The sequence below is a fragment of the Podarcis gaigeae genome (genome assembly GCF_964106915.1).
Source record: "Podarcis gaigeae genome assembly, chromosome: 3".
In the NCBI taxonomy this organism is placed as follows: domain Eukaryota; kingdom Metazoa; phylum Chordata; class Lepidosauria; order Squamata; family Lacertidae; genus Podarcis; species Podarcis gaigeae.
This window is the reverse complement of record NC_139680.1, coordinates 36,814,138-36,834,335: the sequence shown is the minus strand read 5'-3', so window position 1 is coordinate 36,834,335 and position 20,198 is coordinate 36,814,138. Positions and strand designations below refer to the sequence as shown.

Here is a 20,198-nt window from a genome sequence, read left to right as displayed (position 1 = left end):
TGGGCTAATAAATTAAGCAAGATTATATAAGGATCCAAGCTGAGAGGCTTCTTATTCTCCTTCCTGCTAGAGCACATTCTGTCCCCTGAAAAGCTTCTTCAAAAAAATCAAGGAGTCCTCCAGAGTGATTTGTGAGGAGTTGCAGTCTGAAATGCAAATCCAGAGGTTCTGGCACTCTAGAACATGCCCTAGAGTGTCCAGATCAACATCAATTTCCCACGGGCATTTATCTATTTTGATAAAGACATTTTAAGATAGCAAGCACATTGCCAAATTGGTTTTGCCCAGGCCTGCAATATCTCTGCAAATTGTCTCTTTGACTGTATAGCTGATAGAAATATGCAACTGAGTACACTTAGAATATTTTGCATTCTAAGAGAATATTAATCTCTTAAAAGGTTTTGCAAACGAAAAGAAGAGCCAGTGTACAAGTAGACTTGCAAAGACATCTTTTTTGTGTTTCCTATCTGCGTGTCTTTATTTTTTGAAGATTACTCAGATGCTTGTTTCTAAATGAATGCTTCAAGGCATTTAAAACAGCTAAATCTTGAAGCAAATATGTGTGAAAAATCAAGAAAGAAATGTTTTTATTTACGTAACACTGCTTAGCAGGTGGTCTCAACAAATGTAACTTAGCTTAAAAGTCCTGAGAATGTTCTAGTAGGCTGTTAACAACCAAGTCAGTACTGGAAAAATGTTCTTTAAACACTTGTGACTACAAATGGCCATTTCACACATAATATGGGAGCAAATATAGGTTTGCCTCAAAATGTGCACACATAGTTGTTGATCCTGATGACTGCCTGTATGATAGACATTTGCATATTTAAGATGTATAACATTTAAGACACCTTTGTTTATTCCTATAAAAGGAATTTGTATGGTGGCCTAAAGGCAAACCAGTACTGCATTAACACTAAACATACTGGTCTTGAGTCAAACAAGAGTGTAGCGCTGGGGCAAAACAGCCAAGCATTCCAATTCAGAGCTTTTTAATGAAACAAGCTCAGTTTTCACAATCCATTACACAGCCCTTGCAAGGCTGATACACTAACTTTGTAAAAATGAAACATTACTGTTCAGGTCCAGAAGTAACCCAGATTGTAAAAGTCGCCTCCGTATGCAAGTGTCAGTTTTATTCATTTCAATTTCAATCCTGATGAATTATTTGCTTTCTCTACCTCACAGAGAGTGAATATATTAAAAGAGTCTGCAATAAATACATAATATTGTGGAAATGCACACTCTGCAAGGGGCAGATGCTGTTGAAATAGTGAAGACTAAGGTTCTGTGAATGGAACAATAATGGTGTTATGAGTTTGAAGGGGGACCCCCCCTAAACCCTTGAAATTAATAAATGGCAGGACTTTGATTATTTGGGATGTGAAGGGAAAAATACAAGCTAAAGAGGAATTCCTGAGCTAGCCTAGGCAAAATTGCCTGGCCAAGCTAGGGCTGTTGAGAAACAATACAGCGCCATTGACAACGCAAGAGAACTGTCCTTCCCCACACCCTGAGGTGTGAAAGGAGACTGGGGGTTTAGAAGGTTGCCAGGGTAGCTAGGTGTGAGGTGACAGGAAAAGCGTGTTTTAGGAAGGTGTTGTTATAGGAATTCTAAGGTCTTATATATATAAAAATAAATGTTCATAAATATACAAGGTAAACACATACATAAGTATATAAACCAAGTGTCTGAAATAGTACAGGAGAACAATCCTGAAGCCACTTTGACTCTCCCAAATTGACCTCAAATATGTCTCTCGGAGGAGGAAGGAAATGGGAAAAGCTTTCCAATTGTCTTTAGACTGTAGGGGCTTACACCTCCCTGTAAATACAGTCTGGCAAGTATCTGTTAAGCTGAGCACACTATCAATATGCATAAGAGATTCAGGAACTAAGTATTTACCATCTCAAAGGAATGGCCAGGCTCTCAGGCAATCAGATAAGGCATTATCAGGTATACTGGCAGACAGGAGAGAAGCAACACACTCAAATTTCTGCTGGGGACCACCTCTTTCTGTGATGCATGAATGATGTTTTGGGGGTGGTCTTGAGGTACAGGCTAGGCAATTTCAAGTCTATATAAGAGCTTGCACACCAATGTTCTGGGTTCCTCTCCTCCCTCCCTGCGTGGGGGATTGGGGGACCCCTGTTGCAACAGTTTAATAAAGAACACGTTTACTAGCTGCTTTGCTTCTCAATATTCTCTGGTTGGCCTCTGTTATTTTCTCCTACCGATAGAGAACCTACTTAAGGACTCTATACGGGCTCTTAGATACCCCATAAGGGAAAGGGAGCAATATTTTTTCTTATAACAGTGTGCTGGCTGAGGTGGGCACAGCTGGGTGAGACCAACTCCACCCTGTTCACCCACCCAGGTTTCAGTGATACATGCCAGATCAGGCTCCTCAAAAAAAGAAGAAAAAGAAGAAGTAAGGTGTGCTGAGAAGAAGGGAGAACAAACAGAGAAATCTTAGTATTTTAATTTTTATTATTGTGGTTGGTTTGGTGGTTTTTTAGAGCTACTTTAGGTCCATGGGGTCACGAAGAGTCGGACACAACTAAACGACTAAACAACAAATGCATTTAGAAAAGTGGGGTACAAATAAACTAAAATAATTACATACTTAAAACCTATACTTTTATTTTTTAAAAATGGGAAATATCAGATCCTTTTTCTTTTCTTCAGAAAACAGTGAATGAGCTAGGTCTAAAGATTGGGTATGAGTATGTGCTTGCTAATATGTTAGCTTAGAACATTATCAGACTAGATACAGAGTCAGACAGACAATTTTCCACTACTTTTGTTTTTGAATACTTATTTTGACTAATCTTTCTACTCAAGACATTCCATTATACAAGCAATTCATGCCTTGCATATTTTATCAGATTCCTTCCCCTCCTTCACGTAACAGCAATTGGCTTTGCGCTTTTACAGTGCCAATTCCAAATTTCATATAATCTCTCTTCCGTTTTAATATGATGACAATTTGCCTGTCACTTATTATGAAATAGAAAAGGCCTGTAATTTTTTTCCCAGGAAGACAGGGAGATCTTTTTATACTGAAGATGATCTGTTGAGCCATAAATAAGCAGTTGCCACCTTCAGGGTGGCATGGGGAGAGAGAGAGAACAAGATAATTTTTGCACTGTATGGTATGATTTTATTAAATGTACAAATGAAACAACACAGAGATGAGAAATGCCTACAACGTATAGTGCAATAAGGCATAGATAAGCAGGGACTACACATTAGCTCATTCTTATTCTGCGTTTTCCGAGTTCATCTATCGAAGAATTCACTGAACTGGTTTACTATTCATCACCTCATATTTCACCTCTCTAGTGACCCATTTTTTGGTTGGCCATGACAAGTCTTATGATTTACGTGTGTAAATGATTTTTTTTCACCTCAGGTTGCGAAATGGCCTGTGTTAAGAGGCAGGGTGCAAGCAAGAGTCTATTCAGCAGCCTCGGCTTTTGTAGCTGACAGTCAAGGTCCTGGCCTCCCAAGACAGGTGGGAAAATCTGATTTGTCGGGTTTTTTTAAAAGTAGCTTCTACTATGTTTTTAAATGGTAACAAACATCAGTGTTAGTTTACATATATTAAACTATTTTGGTCCTCAGGATGTCAACAATATAAGACTCTTTTGCCAAACGTCCTAATTTTAATTTTTTTTTACGTTTAATAGCACTGATTGAATTATATCACTGCAACTCGTGAGGTCAGAGGCAGGAAACTCACCTTCTCACCGGGAAAACCAGGGGTGCCATTTTCTCCTTTAGCTCCTTCTTCACCCTGTAAAGTAAATTGTAGACAGATTCGTCAGCTTGTCCAAGTTGTTCTTTAAGAAAACATTCAGCCCCTCAAAAGTTTGATTCTGCTTTATTTTTTATTCCATTATTTCTACTGAACAAGAACAGCAAAAGAGTACCACAAGCTGAGAGACAGACAGGCAAGAGACTTCCTGCTAAGATGGAGATGGGACCAGACACGCCTAGATGAGCTGCCTTTTCAAGCTGTGTTTCTCGGTGCCTAAAAGCAAATGTACCTCTTTTGAATCCTTGTGAACCTCACTGAAGGCAGATGGGTGGCATTCACACCTTAATGTCCTTCATTAACTGTGCTAATGGGCCATAATTCTGCAGTTCCCCAAGGGCCTAAGGCTGCCTCCCCACCAGGGCCTAAGAGCACTATTCCCCCAACTCTGCTTCAGAAGAAGCAAAGGAGGGTTTTCTTCTGCACTTTAAAAAAAATGGCAGCAGATTTAAAAACAATATTTAAAAAATCAGTGGATGTGCTACAGATCTCAGTGGATACAATAAACAATCATTTGGGAATAGGTGAAAGAAGGCTGGCACAAAGGACTGGGGGAGAGAGATCATTAATATACGAGGCCCTATAGGCTGATATCAAGGCTGCTTGTGAAACACCTCAAACTCTCACCAGAACAATATAGGAATTGTTGGGAACCCCACAAATTTCACTGGCTCTCCATTGCATGCTGTTTTGGATTTATCCCTTGAATTGGATATCAAGCTCCTAGATCTTTTATCTCTCACACAGGAAGGAGGCCACTCCTATAGCCTTTGCTGTAAAATTCCTCTAATTCCCCACCAAGGAAGATATTCTCAAATATGCAAGAGAGAAGGGAATGTTTCATTGGGTTGACTGTAATAATGCGTGCATTATGATATTCCCCAACCACCCAAAATAGGTGGTTGAGAGTTCTTTTCAGAGGTAGGCCAGATGGCAAGAGACAGAAACACAAGCTTTTACATCTGACGTCCAGAAATCTCTTGTCTTTGACATGCAGGCCACATAAGGGCCTTCCGCAATGCAGCATCAGTCGAGGACTTCCTTACGCAACACCCAGCTGAAGAGTGATGTGAAATACACCATGCTAATTTCCTTCAAACATATGGCTTGATGTTATCTCTTGGGACAAAGGCTGAACAGACAGACTCTCCTGCCATAACATTTTATCTCTCTTTTGTTGGAATTCCCTTTACTCTTTCTCCATCCTGCCCCCTCCACACCTCACACAATATCTTCATTCCTTTTTCAGTTCCTTCAATTCACTTCTAACATAAAAAAATTGTGGGGTGGCGGTGGCTGCTGGTCATAACACCCCTTTTCACTTCCATCATACCACCAGTGCTTGCTTGATCTGCACAAGAGGCTTAGAGTTTACTAGGTATGGCCCTTGAGAAATATCGTTTTATAAAACTCATCTCTCCCTTTCACAACACACACACTGTACCAACCTCAACTCACTTTTGTCCTAGTTGTTATATGTGAAATGGATATTAACTGGAAGAGGACTGTGATTAATTCAGAGCTGGTCTTTGTAGGCGTGTGCAATGTTAAACTAATATAATGTAAAGGCCCCAGGATGGTTCCCTTTTCCTCCCTCCCTTCCATAGCTGTCAGTGTTTTCCTTTCTTTGAGGGAAATTCCCTTATTCCAAATAGGATTCCTTGCAAGAAAAGGGAAAAGTTAACAGCTATGCTCTCTTCCTGCTGTAATGATGTTGAATAGGCACATTTTAGCTTTTGTTCCCCACAGCCTCTCACTTTTGATAGCTTGGAATGGCCAAGTTTGGGGCCACGTTTGTTGGCAGGCTGGAACAACTTCTCCCTTTGTAATATTGGATGGATTGGTCTCCTTCCCTGGAAGCAAATTAGGAAATTTGTGTTTCAAGGCAAGAAGCAAGTCCCACTCCTATAATCTGAATATTTTAATCTATCTTTTTATTATTATTATTATTATTATTATTATTATTATTATTATTATTATTATTACTCCCTCCCTTTTTAAAGATAATTTATCAACTGTTCTCCTTCCCAATAATTTTTTTTAGATCTGACCGGGATAACATGTTACAGATAGTGCTGCTAATGTCTTAACATTTTTGTTTCTTCTGGTATGTGAAGAATATTACCTAGTTTTCTATTCCCATTGCCTCCACCTCTGCAAATTTTTACATAAGAATTAGCCTTCTTGGGCCTAAAAACGAATAGTGAATCCTGAAATTGATGGGGCTCATCTCTCTGTTGCACTCCCCCAGTACACTAATTTTCAGAGAATACTGCTATGCCTACCTCTCCAATTTCCATGAATTTCCTGGGGCACCTCGTTAAATACAAACTAGTGTTAACCACAGGTTTAAAAAATTGAGAGCAGAAATTGTCCTCAGTGAAGACAGCCACATTCCTAAAACAGGCAGGCATACATTATGCAAGTGCTGAGTAAGTGAGGCTTATGACTGCGATCTCTCTCAAAAAAAGCCAAAGGGGTAGTTATCCTGCTTTGCAAATCTTAAACTTTGCAACTAGAGAAGGAAATCAAGGACCCTGAAGGTCATTTTATATTACACTGCTGGGTAAAAATTAGCAATCATAAATATTTATGACCCCAATGTAGACTTCCGATCACAATTTCACAACTATTTTCAACATCTACAGGTGCTGTCCTATGACCATTTAATCATAACGGGAGATTTTTATTTTATCCTAAATAATGTTTTGGACTGTAATACCTTTCTTCTGCATGCAACATCACAGACCAGTTTGCCAATAATACAAAAGTACAAGTCATAGATATTAAATACAGTGGTACCTTGCGTATGTAACCTGAAGCATATGTAACCCAAGGTACCACTGTACTCTAGTGAGTTAGACTATACATTTCTCTCTACTGTAACCAAAATTGTTTTAGGCCAGATTACAGTATTTTCAGATATCCAAGACTTTGATCTGTACAAAGGTTGCTTGCAAAATTGACAAAATAGCCAATTCAGACAACACAGCAGTTTCCCCCCCAAAAAATACAACTGGGCGTGTCTGTTCTTTCCATGTCAAAGAGGCAGCTCAATTCATCACATTTGAATGATCAGGGCTTCAATACACAAATGCACACAGAACTGATTGACTTTCTTTTTTCAAATTAATCAAGGTTCAATCTCTTCCAAGGCCAGGATAATGGATGCTGCTAGGGAAAAATGGGGAAATAACTCTTTAATGCTACATGAAGCTCATCCCAGTCCTGTCCACTGCAAAATATAAGCCACCCCCCAAAAAAAACCCTATATAGCAGCAACAACAGAATTTACATTAACCATGGGTAGACAAACTAAGGCCCAGGGGCCAGATCCGGCCCAATCGCCTTCTAAATCCGGCCTGCGGATGGTCCAGGAATCAGTGTGGTTTTACATTAGTAGAATGTGTCCTTTTATTTAAAATGCATCTCTGGGTTATTTGTGGGGCATATGAATTCGTTCATTTTTCTTCTTCAAAATATAGTCTGCCCCCCCCACAAGGTCTGAGGGACAGTGGACCAGCCCCCCTGCTGAAAAAGTTTGCTGACTCCTGAGTCATCAACCTATCAGAAGCAAAGTTACTGGAATAAAGGGGGGAAACCTAGTAAATTCTTGGTCTACTGTCACCTTCAGCATTTAAAATCTAGAAAAATAACTCCTGCAGTTAGAAGGACAGAGACAAGCACAACATAAATTGGAAATGCAGTTCTTCAAACTATAAAGAAAAAAGTAGGGGTTAATGTTGAAAAACTAAACTGACTTGTTTCAAAACCATAAGTTCACTTTCCCAGTTAGTATATGAATTCATGGTCTCTTGGCATTTGATACACACAAATATCTGTATGAAGTGCATTTGATTAGGTCACACAGGAGGGAGATCCACTTGTACATTGTAGATTACAAAATCCCAGTGATAACTTTCAGTTTGCTGCAGAGAACAACTCAGTGCTGAATCAAAAGGCCATATTTGTTCCAATTTTAAGAATTTAGTGCTTTCACAAAACTATTGAAATAATATGTAAAACCCACTGTCCATTTGTACAAGTATAATGATAATTGTAAACTGTATGAGCCTGCCATACACTACTTTTGAAACTGGAGATAAACCCCGTGTATTATATAGTACTTTCTTCAGTAAGAAAGCCTTCTGATCACAATATTGTAAAATAAATATTTTAAAGGCTACCTCACAACAGTCTTTAGAAACAATTGTCTAAGGAAGAGATTCCCTTCTGCATGTTTCAGACTTCAAGAATTATATAGCCTGGGGAACTGTCCACTAGTGTGCTAATAATATTATATGTTTCAGTTGATCTGGAATTAAAGAAAAACAAGAAAGCAGTATTCTAGTACACAATAATAATAATGACAAGCCACATATGTTTGCCTTCTAATGCATAAATAAATGAAAAAGGTTTTGCCAGTATTATGAAACTAATCTGATTCTGAAGGCACTTCTTGCATGATAAATGTTTATACCCCTCTGCCCTATTGCTTTACATTGCTTGAGAATGTCATATATTGCATTATTCTAATATATGGGCTAATCTGTTCAGACTGTTTGGTTAAAGTGGTATTTCAGGAGGCTGAATTAAATGTGAGTGTTCAAAAGAAAAAGGAATTTCAAATCTAAGCTACATGTGGATTTGATTCCTGGCTTCTGCCATTATATTGTAGATGGAACCACCGCTGTGGATTTGAAGTGCTTGAGGGTTACCTCACCAACACAATGAGTCAGATATTTCATTAGAAGCAGGTCTCTGAGGTATAAATGGCTTATGTTTCTGAAATGTCTCCTCTTTTTGAATCGTAATTACCTTTAGGTTGTGTCCAACCCTAAAATCACATGAATCATTAGGAAATAATTTAGCTGACCTTTCTCAGTGAATATTGTTTATACATGCAACACACCCCAGTACAGAAAAAAAGTTTTGAAATATTAAGACACATTGGGTTGGATGTAGAGTATTTGTGTGGAACTCTGCACACGGATGGTCCTGCTACGGGGAAGGGTTGATTGCCAATTCCTCCTTTCCTTAACAAGCTGCTTTGGAAGGTTAGGAGATCTTTCAAAACAATGTAGGAGATGGTTTGAAAAGTTGCATTGGGAAGTGTAAATAAGTAAAAATCACCTGCCCTCCTGCCGCTGGGTGTTTCAGTCCCTTCTGTAAATGGAATGAGCCGTTCAGGGACAGTCCGGATTCATGCCAGACTCTATTAAGATTCTACTGATGCTCATAAAGTTAAGTAAAACAGGTGAGATGAGATAAATAGCTGTTTGTGAAAGGAAAGCTGAGTCTGTTAGAATACCTCTTGGGATAAGCAACTGCCCATAAGGCTAGGGTATGGTTTGATTCTTTGCTAGTCTGAACAACAGCAGTTGCATATAAATGATGGAAAGCAATTAGGCAAGCAATCAAGTTAATATTTTCCAAAAATAAGGCATTTTTGCAAGTCACTACTCCATTATATACACTAAATTGCCTCCATGCGCTACATCCTGCAGCTTTTATACCTGTCTTCCTGAAATCACAGCATTCATCTGCAGAAACTCAAAGGGCTGCACCTGTAAAAACCAGCTGGCACCACTTATTTATTGGCATGTGAGCAGGGGGCGGGGAGGGGGGGGGTGAGCAAATCAAACAAAATGAGCTGCACATGCTTGCACTCATTCCAGAAATTCACACCCAGTGAATTGAAGTAATGATGTTTAGTGTTTCTCATTGAAATGGGTTTGAATGCAGACATCCAAAGTTGGTTCAGTCACCAGCAGCAGGATGAAATCCTGACTATGTATATTAGCAACTGCCACCAGCACTTAGGAAAGGAAGAAGAGAGGGTGAGCAGAAATTAATCATGTCAGTTCTGTGACTGCCCACGGAATGAGCATTGCATCATATTTTGCTTCCTGTGCTGCTTCCAGCTATTTTAGGAGAGCTCCTAACCATTTCGTTGTCTCTTGAAATGTATTTTTACACACGGCATACTCTGAATTCATGCAGTTCTATGTCTGCTATTCTTTTTTTTATATTACAAAAAAAGACTTTAGTGTGACTAACTAGAAACCATGCTAAATATACACAGCTGCTTCATGACAACAGTAAATCAACTTCCCCTCCCCTTAAGCCTTTAAGATAACTATGGACTACAGCAAATTAGATTATGAAGTTATGCCTACATCATGTAATTGTCACTTTAATAAGCAGAGGCCAGACTCAAATCGAACAAACCCTTCAGTCCATGCACAGCTGAACTAAGTTCAGGGCAGCCAACGTTTGACCCATGAGGCAGTTTGTGTGCTATTTGGGGTTCATACTACCCCGAGCATATTATTGAACCCGCACACCCCCTTTTGATTATCTGTTTATTAAGATTCTTGTAAGTCATATAAGAATGTAGAGTAAATTGTTAAAACTTCTTACAGAGTTTTTACGGATTGTCTATTAGTTCCTGTGGTATTAGTCATTCCTAGACCCTCCAACGATGATTCACATTCCTAGAAACCAGGGAAGGCTTCTAATCCCTTTGCTGCAACCTTTTAACTCTAGGGTCCCCAATGGGACCCTTGAGGTCTTCTCTTGGTGCCTGTGAAGCCTCTGAGCTCCCCCCATGGCCCTTTTCATCATGAAGTGGTGAGGACTGTTATAGAACTGAAGGAGGAAGGTAGGAGGGCAATGGTCTCCCCAACTTCCTCTCTGAAATCTATGTGATTTTCAAGGCTCAGGCTGCAATCTGAGCAGCCAAACAGAAAGTAGACTGAGCAACTGAGAAGCTAAGAGGGAAAGTGGAGAGATATGGAAGACTTCAGGGGAGTAAAACAGAGCAACTGGGGGAGGCAGGGAGAACAAAGGGGGGGTGTCACAGGAGAAGAGAATGAACTGTCAGAGGAATTGAGAAGGCAATGCTATGCACACTCCGATATGTTAGATCCAGTGTGTGCATGTGCATGTAGGGAGATGGAAGAGAAGCACCCATGGCGCTCTCTCAAAAATCTCAATGTGTCCACTATCCCAATAATGTGTCATCTTTCTCAGTGAATTTTGTTCATACGTGCCACACACCCCAGTACAGAAAAACAGGTTCCTCCAACCTAAGGTGGTAGAATGGATTGTACCACTTCAGACTACGAGTGGAGGCTATTGGTTCTGAATGCCCTGCTATGTATGGATGAATTTATTTATATATTTATATTATTTTATTTTTATTCCACCTTTCCTCCCCAAAGAGCCCAGTGTGACAAACAAATCAATAATAAAAACAATTTTTAAAAACTTTTAAAGAAAGAACAGTTCAAAGATTCTCTCAACCAGTGACTTCAGTGTTGCCAACAACAGTGACTTCAGCCATCAAACACTTAGGTAAGCAGGAATGTCATAAATTCCAGCTGAAAGTCAATAATGAGGGAGACAGACACACCTTACCAGTGAGGGCACTCTACAGCAATGGGACCATCAATGAAAAGACCTTGTCATTGGTCAATGCCAAGCCCCAGTGACAGCACTACCAGTAAGAACTGACCTGCCAACCATAGGATCTAATATCGTTGACATTGGGAAAGGCAGTTTTGGGTACCTGGGTCCCAAGCCATTTAGAACTTTATATGCTAGTACTAACACCTTAAATTTCGGCTTAGTAACTCACTGGCAGCCAATGCAGCATTTTCATGACCAGTGACAATTATCAGCTTCAGTCTCCAAAACATATTTGAGGGCAGCCCCACAAACAGCCCAAGTAACAAAGTACCACAAAAGGTGTCTGTCCAGATTAATTATTCTCTCTCAGTCTCTTTGAGAGCCAGTGTGGTGTAGTGGTTAAGAGCGGTAGTCTTGTAATCTGGGGAACCGGGTTCGAGTCTCCGCTCCTCCACATGCAGCTGCTGGGTGACCTTGGGCTAGTCACACTTCTTTGAAGTCTCTCAGCCTCACTCACCTCACAGAGTGTTTGTTGTGGGGGAGGAAGGGAAAGGAGAATGTTAGCCACTTTGAGACTCCTGAAGGGGAGTGAAAGGCGGGATATCAAATCCAAACTCCTCCTCCTCTTCTTCTTCTTCTTCTTCTTCTTCTTCTTCTTCTTCTTTCATTCTTCACTAGTTTTTTATTTTCAAGTAATTTCTTTTTTGAATGTAAAGAAAACACTCATAAATGTAATCCCTGACATGAAGTCTGAATTGATGCAGTCCATTCTAGCAGCACCTTGTTCTGTCATCTCAAAGGTCACCCAGAGCTATGGACTAAATCAACCTTCCCCAACCTGGTGTCTTCCAATGGCCAGAGATGATGGGAGTTATTGTCAAAAACACCTGGAGTGCACAAGGTTGGGGACGGTTAGACTATAGCTTCAGTCCTATGGATCTGTTAAATATGCCTAGCTGCATTCAAAGAAATTTGATTTCATTTCAAATGAATGTGTTTGGCATTGAGCTGTCAGTGTGTTAACTGCAGGTTTTGCTTTGTTTTTTAAATCAACGTAACTGAAACTCCCAGAAGAAATATGGAAGGAAAGAACGATACAAGACAGGAAGAAGGGGTCAAACAAGAAGAAACATAGCATGGGTCCATGAAAGGTAGAATATGTCAAAGTAATCTGGAAAAGATAATTGGTTTTCTGGACAAGGGCAATGCAGTCAGTTTAGTCTGTTTAGATTTCAGCAAAGCATCTGATATTGCGCCATATGGGAGATCTCTACCTAAATTGGAAATCATGGACTGTAAGGTAGCACAGTGGATGGATAGATAAGAAACTGGTTAAAACAATACTCAAAGGGCTGCACAGAAAGGCAATTTTTTTCACATTGCAGAGTGTTATGCACTGGATACATCAAAGTTCAGCTCTGGAAAATTTATTTACATTCCGATGGCTGGTAGGGGGAGTAGGCGGATGTTGAGGAAATCTGATATACAGCTGGAATATGCTGGTGAAATTAGGAGGCATAATGAACATAACTGAGGGTCATCGGAGTATCAGAAACAGGATGAGATATAATTATGATATCGCCATGTTTTTGACATTAGTAATACTTCAGTCTGCACTTGGAAATTATGAACTGGAAATGGAGAAAAGGAAAGCTCCATTGAAGATAAGTACTAAGAGCCACCAATATTATTCCTCTAAATAGTGAATTTCCGTTCAAGCGATATGCAGCAATGTTCACAGGGTTAAATAAGCTATCATGATACAAGAGCAAAGGAGGACTTCAAAAAAGAAGTTAACAAGACAGGAGCTAAAGTGCATGTATTATTGTACCCAACAAATGTCACAGAGCAGCAGACATCAAAGAAAACAGAGAAAAAGATACCCTCCTCACAAAAAACTACCAACCCTCAGTTAGTGGGATCCAGGCTTGTTCCTGCACAACTGGAATAATTTCTTCCATTTTCACAAGGAATCCAGGATTCAGCAAAGGCTCTATGCTGGAGGAAGGTGGGGTGGCAATTATTGCTGATACTGCCTTCTCTCTGCAGTCCCAAGTACAACCTCTCTTGCTCTTCCAGAGGGTTCCCCCAACCATCTTTTCAGCAGGCAAAGGGGCAAGGAAGAATCAGCAAAAATTGTCACCCCACACCATCTTTCCCAACACCAATGGTAATCTGCTGAGCACAAGTGAGGACCCAACTCAATTCCCACATAACACAAACAAGCAAGACTCAGGCATAATTCCACCCGATAAAGCACAGGACTCTATGGAGAGAAGGAGGGATTGTAATAAATGAAATGCATGTCCCGGGTGGCTATTGGAGATTGGTTGGTTGTGGTTAAGTGGGGGACTAATTATTCTGTTACTCTGATGGAGTTTATTCTAAAGTTACTTTACTGATACACAAGTATCCAGTCCAAAAAGTACATTGCTTGGTTGTAAGTTGCTTTGGGTTGCCTTGAACAAGATGAAACAACTAATGAATTTAATAAAATAATAATAATATACAGTAGGTAGGAAGCCATCAGAATCAGGGCAGTCTCGGCACAAAATGAAGGCTAGAGAGGACACAGATAGAATCTGTTCTTCAGCTTCAGTATTAGATCAGAAGTAGTCTGGGTACCGGGTCAAAGGAGGCATAAAAGAAGGCTGGAGACAGGAGAGGGCATAGTGAGGATCACCAAGATGAGCTATACGGCCTTGGTCCTGTATACCTGAAGGAGCGTCTCCACCCCCATTGTTCAGCCCGGACACTGAGATCCAGCACCAAGGGCCTTCTGGTGGTTCCCTCATTACGAGAAGTGAGGTTACAGGGAACCAGACAGAGGGCCTTCTAGGTAGTAGCGCCTGCCCTGTGGAACGCCCTCCCTTCAGATGTGAAGGAAATAAGCAGCTATCTTCTCTTTAAAAGACATCTGAAGGCAGCCCTGTTTAGGGAAGTTTTTAATACTTGATGCCGTATTGTTTTTAACACTTGACTGGAAGCCGCCCAGAGTGGCTGGGGAAACTCAGCCAGATGGTGGGGTATAAATAATATTTATTATTATTATTATTGTTATTATTATTATTATTATTATTAGGATGGCCTTGCAGAGCAGGTTATGTAAGGAAGAGATTGTCTTGTAGTGCTGTTCCCAGATGGATTCTAGGCAAATAAAGTGATGGCTGCTGGCAGTTTTCCAACATGTTCTGCATGCTGCTCCTTCATTTTGCCTCCCCCAGCAAAAAAAAGAAAAGAAAGTCAGAACTACCCCACAACATCCATACACCTAAGTCAAACTTGAGTGGGTTGTGATTTTTTATTGGTAACTTATCCCTAAAACTGTCTGAATACCTTCTGCTGCTGGGACCTGAGGCAATAATAAGCCCTAACTACAACACTTTAAGACCATCTACCCGAAGTACTGGAGTAGGGTGAGAGAACCTCCGGCCACAGGACAAACTTGGCTTGCTGGGGTTTCAAATGTGGCCCATGAGGCTGCTTCCCCTAAACCACACCCACCTGTCCCACACCTAACATCATATGTGATGTCCGTGCCGACACACAATTAGGAGACTTAAAATGCACTCCCAGTTGTGTGTTGGCAGGGGAAAGTAGGGCTCTGCTATCAGCTGATGAGTGGCAGAACTGAAGCCTGCTAGATTGGCTGCACTAGCAAGACCCCTGCATGGAACTCAGTTGCACAACCAATGATTGCAGAAAGCAGATTTTGGCTGTACCACCCATCAAGCTCATGGGCAGCAAAGCTGAAACTCAGGCAGTTCCTTGTGGGCTTTGGCTCTACCACCTATCAGCTGATGCGCAATAAAGCAGAAACCTCAAGGGCTTTAAAGCACTGCACAAGGCTCTTTTCAAGCCTTCATGTTGCTTTCAGTTTCTGATTTTGGGGCTTCAATGTGCGGAATCAGCTGAGATCATTGTGACGTCAGGGGATGGGCAGGTGGGCCAAATTTGGCCCATGAGGATTTGGCACACAGGGTGGAAACTGTTCCACACCCCTACACAATAGCAGGATGGCCTGGAAACAAATATCAAGCTTCAAAAGCAGGAAAAATAAACTGCCTCCAACTGCTTCCAATCCCTGGAATGGGAGATTGCATGAGATGGCAATGCAACAACAAAAATAGGTCACAGTTTTGTTAAAGGGCTAGCAACAAAGGACGGTGTCAGTGGGGTCTCTGCATTTGTTAAATGCTGATTTTTATTTTTATTTTTTAAATCATTTTGCCCTGGTAAAAGGATCTTGACAGGCTGGAAGCATAAACTCTTCATTGTATTCCGATAAGCAGATTGACAAGCAGAATGATGTGAAATTTGAAATAGCCTTTCAGAGCTGAATTAGATTTGAAAGAACACCTGCATTCAAACTCAAGCAAAGATTTTTCAACCCAGCTTTGCTGCTTTGAGCACATCAGATCCCTCAAACAGGTTCAGCCAATTATTAAAATGTACTCAAAGATGAGGAAAGTTTCAAAAAATAATAATCTTCAGAAGCAAATTAGTCCAACAAAACTGAGAAACAGGATCAATCCCTAGCATTTCCAAGTAGGTGCAGGATAGACTACTAGACAGTTGTGCAAAAGGGGAGGATCGAAGCAGGAGCAATTGGACAGCATGTCCAATAAATTATGATATGTCAGAAACCCCGGGTTATTGTGATGTGCGAATGCACCTCTGACAATTATAAAGCGGAATCTGCCTTCTTTTTATATGAAATATTAAATTCACCAGGCACTGAAACAATGCTACATAGATGGGATCCATCATTATCATGTTCAAGGCAGCTTATAGAATCAATAACTAAATAAATAATGTATAAATCCAAACCGAATCACAGCACTGCCAAAATCCAAGTCAACCAAAAGCTTTTACCAAGCAAATAGTTTTCCCCAGCCATCTAACAAAATATTAAAACTATTGTCAAGTAAATATGTTTGAGCATTCTGTAATCGAGGGTCCCACAATAAATAAAGTCCTGCCCCTGGTAGCCACCTACCTAATGTATGAAGATGAAGGCACAGAGCAGAGCATCCATCAAAGAGCTCAGAGAGGTTCATATGGGGCAAGGCAGTCCTTCAAATACCTGGATTCCATGCAATCTAGAGTTGGGCAGAGGAATCCACTGCTGTAGGAAGCCAGTGTAATTTATGTCAAAGTAAAAAGCCTCAGCGCCTAGGGCTTGCCGATCGAAAGGTCGGTGGTTCGAATCCCCGCGGCGGGGTGCGCTCCCGCTGCTCGGTCCCAGCGCCTGCCAACCTAGCAGTTCGAAAGCACCTCCGGGTGCAAATAGATAAATAGGAACCGCTTACTGGCGGGAAGGTAAACGGCGTTTCCGTGTGCTGCGCTGGCTCGCCAGATGCAGCTTTGTCACGCTGGCCACGTGACCCGGAAGTGTCTCCGGACAGCGCTGGCCCCTGGCCTCTTGAGTGAGATGGGCGCACAACCCCAGAGTCTGTCAAGACTGGCCCGTACGGGCAGGGGTACCTTTACCTTTAAATTGTAACTTCCGCTGCGTTGTTGGAAGGGTTTTGGAATAGCGGGCCTTACTTTGCTTTTCAAAGGAAACCGGAATGTGCTGAAGGATTCCCCCCCACTTCCACTTTCTCTAAGATGTACAGTAAGACAATACAGTGGTACCTTGGTTTAAGAACAGTTTGGTTTAAGAACGATTTGGTTTACAAACTCCGCAAAACCAGAAATAGTGTCCTGATTTGAGAACTTTACCTCGGTCTAAGAATGGAATCCAAACAGTGAAAGGGCACTGATGGCAGGAGGCCTCATTAGGGAAAATACACCTCAGTTTAAGAACGGTTTTGGTTTAAGAACGGACTTCCGGAACGGATTAAGTTTGTAAACTGAGGTACCACTGTATCAGTGTTGCCACCAGGGAAGCTTATATGAGGCTAGAATCTTACCTTTTCTCCTTTCTGTCCTGGCAAACCAGGTACTCCTGGCACACCTGCTTCTCCCTGTTTAAAGTAAAGCTTGAAATGTTTTATTCCAGCATCTTACATTAGAGAAGTAAGCAGTATGAGCAGTGCCTGGATAACAGTCATTCTTGATAATGCCAAAAGAAAACACACGAGTTCAGCCCTTTACCATTCAGCCTCGCTCACCTCTAGCTCATCTCTATGGTTACGTTACTGAAAAGAAAAAGTAGCACCTTTGTGACCTCAGCAGGTATTACAACAACTCTCACTGTTGCCTCATGCCTTTTGTTTGTTTGTTTTTTGCTCCTTACCTTAAGTGCACTGATTACTGTCTATGCAAGAGTTCTTGGCTGAAGTTTAGAAATGATATAATGCAGAGTTGGGGAACCTGTAACACTCCAGATGTTACAAAGCAAAGTTAACTCTTTATTAAAAGAAACAGGATCTGCTCAGGAGTGCCAGGCCTAATGAAAGGTCTTGTCCCTATGAAGCAGTTGTGGAGACTGAAGGCCCCTGCCTTCCCACAGCTGCCTAAGTCTCCTCCTCTCCCGGGTCTTTCCCAAGCATTCTGAGACTACACCTGTGTGGCTGCCTTAGCTGCTCACGCTCCATACCTCTCCTGATCCTGAGAGACCAGGGAGGAGGGGAACTTCTTGCAGCAGGAGTAGGGAAGCTCCTGGCTTCTTCACCAGCCTGACTCATCTCTGCCTCTTGGCCTTCCTCCTCTCCTGCTTCCTGACTTCTCACAGCCACAGACTCTTGTCTTCTCACTAAACCCTGTTACACTTCAGCTTCCAACACCTCCTCCTACCACTCATTGTTGTCTCACCACGGGTCCCTGGGCTCTGAGCCTTCTACCCTTGGGGGTTCCCCAGCTGGTGCCTCCTACCGTTCCTCTGTGTCCAGACAGTCCATGACAACTGCCATGCAAGCCAGCACTGATGAGAACTGGAGTTCAACAGCATCTGGAGGGCCAAAGGCTCCCCAGCCATGCTGCACTGGCTACTGATGTCACAAAAGCAATTATTCCCTAATAAAGGGGGAACTAGTATCACTCCTCGATGCAATTGCACGCGGGGAGTTTCTCCAAGGTGAAATTTCACAAGTTTCCCAAACACAGTATATTCATTCCTTTTCTGCCTCCTTTCTGGTAAGACCTCAGTATGTTGAAGAGGATGACATATTTGAGCATATTGTCACTGATATCTGGGACATTATTACTATTATATTATCTTTCACACCTTTTCTAATATTTCCTAACATTCTGTTGGGATTTTTGTTTTGTATTGCTGTTTATGTCTTGCATGAACACACATACGTACCATTTCTGTGTGGTCTGCGAGCCACCGTTGAAGCCTGAAACATTTCATTTCCCACCCACCCCCACATACCAGCACAAAAATACTGTAATAATAAGTTGCTGTTTTTTAAAAAAGGCATTGTATTCTATTCTAACTGCATAATGTCTGCTGCAGCTTGACATTTGCTGTGTTCATGAAAATGGCATGCAAATTACATTATTTAAATCAGCAATGCTTTATGAAAAGCTGTCACCCATTCCAAACAGGCTAGTTCATGGGTCTGGCTGATAACCTCCTTGTGAGGTGATATGCAGTCTTTCTGTAATGTACCTGCTACTGATTCACAAGTGATTCCTCTTGCTGTCACGGGGTGCCCAGACCATAGCTGTCAACTTTCAGATTTGAAAATAAGGGATCAGCAGCCTCATCTATCCCAGGGAAAGTTTACAGGGTATCTAACAATCCAGGATAGCAGCGGGAAGCAGTGGGAAACGGCGCTGGAATAAGGGAATTTCCCGCCAAAAAAGGGAAGGTTGACAGCTATGGCCCAGATCCCTACTAAGATTTCTGCTTCTAAGATCCTGAATCATGGTTTTGAGTGTCCCAGTATTTGTCTCATTCACCTATTAAAGATTGCCACGGCTGGCGCTTTCTCAGACTCTTATGTCTATACCTGTGAATTGAACTCCCATCAGAGCTGTTCTTCCATAGTGGTCCAGCTATATTGACATCCTAGTCCAGTTTCTATGCGCCACTTAGGAAAGAGCCAAGGACTGCCTCACACTGTGCAGCTTCTCAAACTAGCTATTCCAGGAAACAATCATTCATACCATTTGGAAATTTCATCTCTGCAGTATACCTTGGAGTGACATTTATCCAATCAACTTGAAGTAGCTGAAATAACCCTTTATTATAGTATTTGCTTCCCTTGTAGATTCCTCTAATCTCCTGTAATTCTGAACAGTCAGTGTCATTCGTGCTAGGTGTGTGTTTACACTGACAGAATAACCCTCTTGAGGGCTTTTTTGTGGTAAAATTTGTTTCACAGAGGCTATGGATGTGCACTGGTTCTATGTCATCTTTAACACATTACTGCCTCAGCCATTGCAGAACAACTTTATGGCCCTATATATTATATAGGAGTATATGATAGCTGGCCATTGTTGCACCATTAGCATGGTTCCATTAATCTGTGAAGTCTATATTAAAAATAACGTAACTTCCACAAATGTTAAATACTAGCTAAAATACAAGGGACAAAAGGTGCAAGCAAAAAGCCAAAGTTATTATCCAGCAGCACAAATGTTACAGGTCACAAAAAGCAAAAAATGTTATGTATAAGCAACTAAGTCCTATACCTTATTTGAAGAACAAAAGCATTTTTCTTCAGGTTTTTTTTCCATTATTGGAAGTGCATGTATTTCACCAACATGAACAGTTGATGGTGATGCTGCAGTAGTTTTCAAGCTTTCCTCCAAAGGGCACTGAAATAATAAATATATATTATTCCGATTTAAGTCTACATCTACAGTGATCAAAACATTTTTTCTATAGCGCCTTTTGCATCTGTAGAGATTACACTCTGTAGGGGAAGGAAGGATTAAATTAACTCCACGTTGATGCAAGCATTATGAAAACAGCAACCTGAATTCAAAATCAGGCTGTGAATGTTCTATTTTATTTTAATTTTAGAAAACCAATATTAGTGAACCACAGAGCAAATCTATGGA

The 20,198-nt window shown here is 41.1% G+C and overlaps 1 protein-coding gene across 8 annotated transcripts in view; it reads right to left on the bottom strand.

The window, feature by feature from the left end:
* Positions 1–20,198, bottom strand: part of COL19A1 (collagen type XIX alpha 1 chain) — a 191,974-nt gene that overhangs the window by 117,378 nt on the left and 54,398 nt on the right. For all 8 annotated transcript variants that reach the window (XM_083730078.1, XM_083730075.1, XM_083730076.1 and 5 more), the window contains exons 8-10: positions 19,827–19,952; positions 17,153–17,206; positions 3,747–3,800 (exon numbers count right to left, since the gene is read on the bottom strand). In XM_083730078.1, coding sequence (XP_083586204.1) covers positions 3,747–3,800; positions 17,153–17,206; positions 19,827–19,952 — 234 coding nt within the window. The remainder of the gene's footprint in view (positions 1–3,746; positions 3,801–17,152; positions 17,207–19,826; positions 19,953–20,198) is intronic.